General features: G+C 51.3%; 1 protein-coding gene across 2 annotated transcripts; it reads right to left on the bottom strand.

The window, feature by feature from the left end:
- Positions 1-420: 420 nt before the first annotated feature.
- Positions 421-5,221, bottom strand: LOC142289828 (uncharacterized). 2 transcript variants are annotated; one of them, XR_012750169.1, is made up of 2 exons: positions 4,064-4,148; positions 421-485 (listed from the first exon to the last, which is right to left on the bottom strand). XR_012750169.1 is itself a non-coding variant. In XM_075333755.1 (2 exons), the coding sequence occupies exons 1-2, from the start codon at positions 5,169-5,171 to the stop codon at positions 559-561; spliced, it is 2,070 nt and encodes a 689-aa protein (XP_075189870.1). In that variant the 5' UTR covers positions 5,172-5,221. The 2 variants fall into 2 exon arrangements, 1 of the variants encoding a protein (XP_075189870.1); XM_075333755.1 differs by lacking the exon at positions 421-485 and adding an exon at positions 559-1,520 and having other exon boundaries at positions 4,064-5,221.
- Between the last annotated feature and the right edge of the window lie 982 nt (positions 5,222-6,203).

The following is a 6,203-nucleotide window of genomic DNA, read 5'->3' as shown; positions in this document are numbered from 1 at the left end:
AAATTCTCCATCCCCCGACTCCAAATCCGGATGACGGACCGCCACTGCCCCGTTTCTGGCCATAAAGCGACCCACGGCTCTATTTACCTTAACGCGCGCCTTATTTATCCTATCTACGGACCTTGCATCTCGCCAGACCTTCCTTGGGACAATATCCGACCACACTGTTGTTACCTTTGGGTACATTGCCCACAACCGCAAGAGATCAAATTTAATATCTTTTATCAGCTCCCGAAAAGGCCTTTTTCCCAGATCGTTGCCCCCGATATGCAACACTAGCACATCAGGGGCCCGATCCAGCCTCGCAAAAAAATTAAATTCAGGCAGGAACTGTTTCCATGCCATGCCACGTTTACCAATCCAGCGAAGTATAGCATCCTCCCTAGAGAAATGTAATTGCCTACCGCTCGGACGAACTGCAGCCCGCAATGCCGCCCAGAAGACAAAAGAATGCCCCATGATCCACACTAGAAGAGGGCCAGCACCTGAGGGAATAACAAAAGAAAAAACTAAGAAGAAACCGGACACTGAAACATAAAGTAAAAACATTTTCACATTTCACAACCTGTCAATTCGCACATATGACTTGAATCTTCCAGATTCCCACCTTCCAATCCTTTTTACCACTTCATCACTGAGCCCTCTCCTGGCTGCTTCAGTGGCTGCGCCTATTCTAAAAGAATGGCTGCCAAAATCCGCTGATGAGAAACCACCCCGCTCCAAACAGCGTTTGAAAATAGATATAAATTGAAATCGAGACAATGAGGAACCATCCGCATGTACCCACAACGGAATGTTAGCCCCTCCAGCTACTGAACCGAATTCCCTTAAACAACGGACCGGACACATCGCCGATCCGGGGACTCCAAACACCACCACTCTGCAACCTTTTCCTAACTGATCAGTTTTAGAAGAACGAATTAATATTTCAATCCTGTCCTCATAAAGATCGACACTATCCCTCGATAGACCATCCCTTTTAAATCTGGAGGTGCACACCAGCTCCCCTAACCGCAAAGCTGCAAAGAATGCCAAGGAAAAAGCTAACTTAAAGAGACGCTTCTCCCAAATAGAAGTACAAACCCTATCCACTTGCCTCCCCAAACTCAACAGCAATTCGTAAGAAATTGGTCTTCTCTTATCTTCCACTTTCCAACCTCTCCTCCATCCTTTTAGCGCTTGCGCGACTAAAAAGGATTTTGTTACATCCTTAAGGCCCCTAACCTTGAAGCCAAAGGCTAAACCAGCTAAAAAACGATTAACTTTTGGAACCGACCAACCAGCTTCCCAATAATGGCCTACTAGCATTAACAACCGACCATCGTCCTCCATGTCGCCCCCTACAGATAACTTCCAATCCTCCCAAACTTTCCAAGCCTGAGAGTAGGCTGACCAGGTACCACCTGATAATGATCCGGAAATCAGCTTCCTTGCCGCTCGAATGGCAGAACCCACAACTCCATTGGACAAGTCAGACCTTTGGCTTCTGCTGCAGGTGCCAATCTCTGAAAAAGCGCCGTCTGTGAACAAGAAATTGAATCACCGATAAGATTATGTGCCCCCGCTTCAAATTCCGCCACCAACCAAGAATTTAAAGACAAACACAAAAGAACCAGTTTTTGCAACACCTTAACTACCGGGGGGGACGCCGCTGACAATGAATTAATTGCTGACACCACTTTTTCATTGCTGCCACAGAACTTCAATTTTTTATTCCTGAACCTGTCACCCCAAAGTGTCAACGCCACTACCAGGGGGAACAGTTCGATCAATGTCGCATTTTTCAACAAACCCGCGGACCTCCACTCCATTGGCCACTTGCCATAAATCCAGCTGCCATGACAGTATGCTCCAAAACCCTCAGCCCCCACCGTGCTTATGAATAGGCCTGCCACACTCAGTTTTTCCACAGGGTCCATCCACAACGACTTTCCATTGTAAACTTTCAGAAAATCAGCCCACACCTGCAAGTCCTCCCTAAGTTCCTTTTTCAACCTAATGAAATGATGAGGAGCTTTTACCCCACCTGTTGCCATTGCCAGCCTTCGGCAAAAGGCCCTGCCCATGGGCATGATGCGGCAGGCGAAATTTAACTTCCCAAGTAGCGACTGAAGTTCTCTCAACGTTATCTTTCGTAACTGCCTGGCTCTCTTCACCTCCGCCAAAAGCTCTGCAACTTTTTGCTCTGGCAGTCGACACTCCATAGCTACTGTATCAATGACAATGCCTAAGAAGCTCAATACCATAGTCGGCCCTTCCGTCTTATCTGCTGCCAATGGAATGCCAAACCTCCGAGCTACCGTTTCCATGGTATGCAGTAGCAGGGAGCATTCGAAAGAATCGGCCGGGCCTATACACAAGAAATCATCTAGATAATGTATAAAAGATTTCACACCCGAGACCTCCTTTACAACCCACTCCACGAATGTACTAAAAGCCTCAAAATAGGCACACGACAGAGAACAGCCCATTGGCAGACACCGGTCAATGAAAAAACCTCCGTTCCAACAACACCCTAATAAATGCAGACAATCTGGGTGAACCGGCAATAATCGGAACGCCGCTTCAACATCCGTTTTTGCCAACAAAGCTCCTTTTCCAAATTTTCTCACCCATTCGATAGCCGAGTCAAACGAAGTGTAAATAACTGAACACAGGTCCGGATCAATCCCGTCATTCACAGATGCTCCCCTGGGAAATGACAGGTGATGGATAAGCCGAAATTTGTTCTGCTCCTTTTTTGGAACCACGCCCAGCGGAGAAACCCTTAGGTTCCTTAGGGGAGCCACAGAGAAAGGCCCGTCCATGCGACCTAAAGCAACCTCTTTCATTAATTTCTCAGATACAACTTCCGGAAATCTTAACGCCGATTTTAAATTTTTTGTACAAAAACTAAACTCCCTATCAACAAACGGAATCCTGAAACCATGCTTAAAACCGTCTTCCAACAATAACGCCGCCGCCCGATCAGGGTATCTATTTAGAAAATGCTGCATCTCTGCCAGCCGCACCGGTGTCACTCCTTTTTTCGGCATTATCTCCCCCTTTTTGCTTTCCTCCTCGAAAGCATTTGGATGCGCTATGACTCCCATTGCACACAGAGCATTCGTGTTTGAATTTACACTTGCCCCCGAACTTGCATGCCCCCTCATTAAATAGGAAGCACAATCCTTTCTGCTGGGCAACTGTGTGCCCAGCCTGGACAGGGCCGCCTCCGCTCCCTGGAAAGGACTGCCCACCGAAACCAGACCTATTGGGTGCAGAAACCTTCATCCAAAGGCTGATATCTTTATGATCCCAACGAATGTTGGGACGCACCGCCTTGCGTTGACGAAATTGTTCGTCATACCTAAGCCATCCCTGACCCCCGTACACCCGTAGGCTTCGCCAATAGCATCCATGTAGCAAAAAAGTCCGGAACAATTATCCGGTGCTTTTTCCCCTATCACGCTGGCTAGTATGGCGAATGCCTGCAGCCAGTTAGAAAAGGTCCGTGGAATTAAACGGTACCTCCTCTTTTCTTCGTCCTCTTTCTTTCCTTCATCCTTCCTAGCCCGGTCTAAATTAAAACGTTCTAATGGCAAAAGGGAAAAAATATCTACGTACTCATTACGCCATATCTTTTCCCGCACTTCTTGTTTAAGGTGGGCCCCCAACGGCCCCCCAAAGCAGACGTACACCTCCCCCTTTGCTGAATCATCTAGCCGTACCATGTCGTCGTTTTCCTTTTCTCCCTGACTAACCGAAGGGGGTTGACTATGTGCTCCGACACCAATCGCACTCCCTGCTGGAACCCCGACTTCCGGCAAAGGATTGGCAACTGCACCAGACAACACGCCAAGCCCCCCAGCCGATACTGCACCTACGCTCGAGCTACCCGTCCATGCCACCGCCGGTGATATTCCCCCTTGGACTCCCACCGAACCTAAAATAACCGCTAGCGTGCGCAACCCCTGTGCTAACATATCTACCCCTGACGGCCCCCCCCCTGACGGCCCCTCAGCACCACTAAGTAAAGGGGAGGGTAATATGTGGTTAAGAGAAAAATTAGAAGGGTTCTCACCTGGCTGCCTGGGTGCTGTGAGCCCAGCAGCCGAAGATCCTGGTTCCTGACGTCTTCCTGCATCCTCCGATTCGACTCTAGCAGAGCCCCCACGGCCTTGAGGGAGGAGGCTCGATGCGAGTGAATCGCTTTCGACGTGGTCTTGTAGCCTTGCCAGCTCCTGCTGGCCGGGTGGCATATCTGGTAATGGCAGGCCCTGCACCTGCTGGCCGGGAGGTAAACCGTGGGGTTGCATGCCCAGCACCTGCTGGCCGGGAGGTAATCCATAAGGTGGCAGGCCCAGCACCTGCTGGCCGGGAGGTGATCCATAAGGTGGCAGGCCCAGCACCTGCTGGCCGGGAGGTAATCCATGGGGTTGCAGGCCCAGCACCTGCTGGCCGGGAGCCTGCTGGCCGGGAGGTGATCCATGTGATTGCAGGCCCAGCACCTGCTGGCCGGGAGGTAAGCCATAAGGTGGCAGGCCCAGCACCTGCTGGCCGGGAGGAATCGCCTGACCAGGAAAGCCCAGCATCTGTTGGCAGGATGTTGACACTGGCTGTGGGAGGGCCAGCCCCGGCTGGCCGGAAGTTGTCATCATCGGGGGGTGTGGCTGCGTCTGCTGGCTGGAGACAGACAACTCTGAGGACCAATCCCTTGCAGGGGGGCATGATCTGTTCTCTTCTATGGAGGGAGGAGGGGCTGCCGACTGCTGCCTGCTCCGTGACCCACGCTGAGAGACCCCGGCCTGTGATCTCCGTGCTCCCTCTCCTCTGCGCCGGGCGGGCGATGCAGGCTCCTGAGCCCCTGCCGACGCCGTTCTTGTCTCCTCCTGCGTTGACCTAGATGGGAGGGAGGCCGACACCTCCCTCTGCTGCAGGCCCCGCCGTGAAGCAGGATTCCTCCCAGGACGGGACCGGCGCGAGGCGGCGGGCCTGGCGGCACCCTGACCTGAAGGGTCCCCTGAGGGGCTCCTTATTCGGCGCCGGACCCGAGGGATAGCTTCTGGGCTTAGGCGCGCCGGAGGCCTGGTCCTCCGCGACCGGCGTGGTTCGGGGGATGGTTGAGCTGGAGCATCCCCGGCCCCTTGCAGCAGGCTGTTCACTGAAGCCTGGAGCCAGTCTGAACCCATCAGGCCGGCAGCGGTTCTAAGCTGTTGAAGAATGGCATCCACAGACTCCATTTTCTGGGGCAGGTAAGCTGGCACACAAGGACATGTAGATTGTACCGTTTTCTGTGCCAAAATGGATGACCCCACTAACTGACCACCCCTTATAAACCCATTAATTGTTCCCGCCCCCACTAACTACGCCCATAATGCACAATTCAAACTTCCTCTATTCCTGCCCCATCTAAGTATCTTTAACCCCTGCCTAACCCCCGTCATTTTAAAAACCCCCTCTCTTATTCCCGACCTAACCCAGTCATGTCGGCCTCCCTTTTAAGGCTGTGCCCCGTACGGCCTCTCTAGATGCCTCCTGTATGGAGGAATTAGTTACATGCACTGCTCAAGTGTGATTTTGGCCTATTCTTCCTTATGAACACTATTCAAATACTGAAGGTTCCGTTAGCTCCTTCTATGAACTTTGAACTTTAGTTCCTTCCTTTAATTTTCTATTGGATTTCAACCAGGTGATTGGCTGGGCCTTTCAAGAAGTTTTATTTTCTTTCCCTGCAATGATGCCAATTGAAAGTTTCCTTGGCTGTGTGTGTTTGGGATCGTTGTCTTGCTGAAATGTCCACTCTTGTTTCATCTTCATCATCCTGGTAGATGACAGCAGATTTTTATTAAGAATGTCTTGGTACATTTGTCCATTCATTCTTTCTTCAAATACATGAAGATTGTTCAGCACCGTATGCTGAAAAAGTGCCCCACACCATGATATTTCCACCTCCAAACTTCACTGTTGGTAGCGTGTTAAAGTCCTCCAAACATGGTTTGTATTATGGCATCCAAAGACTTCAATTTTGGTCTCATCTGACAAGACCAGTGGCGTAACTACCGCGGTTGCAACGGTCGCGATCGCGACCGGGCCCGGGAGGTTAGGAGCCCGGCGGCCGCCCGGCAGATCAGCAGCCAGCTCCTGTCAGTGTTAGAGGAGCCGCGTTGATCTGTCACAGACCACGCCGCCGCTATTTGACCCGCTGCCACCGCCGACATCGG

Source organism: Anomaloglossus baeobatrachus, chromosome 2 (genome assembly GCF_048569485.1).
Source record: "Anomaloglossus baeobatrachus isolate aAnoBae1 chromosome 2, aAnoBae1.hap1, whole genome shotgun sequence".
Classification (NCBI taxonomy): Eukaryota; Metazoa; Chordata; class Amphibia; order Anura; family Aromobatidae; genus Anomaloglossus; species Anomaloglossus baeobatrachus.
Note: the sequence above shows the minus strand (reverse complement) of the source record. Positions and strands in the feature narration are given on the sequence as shown.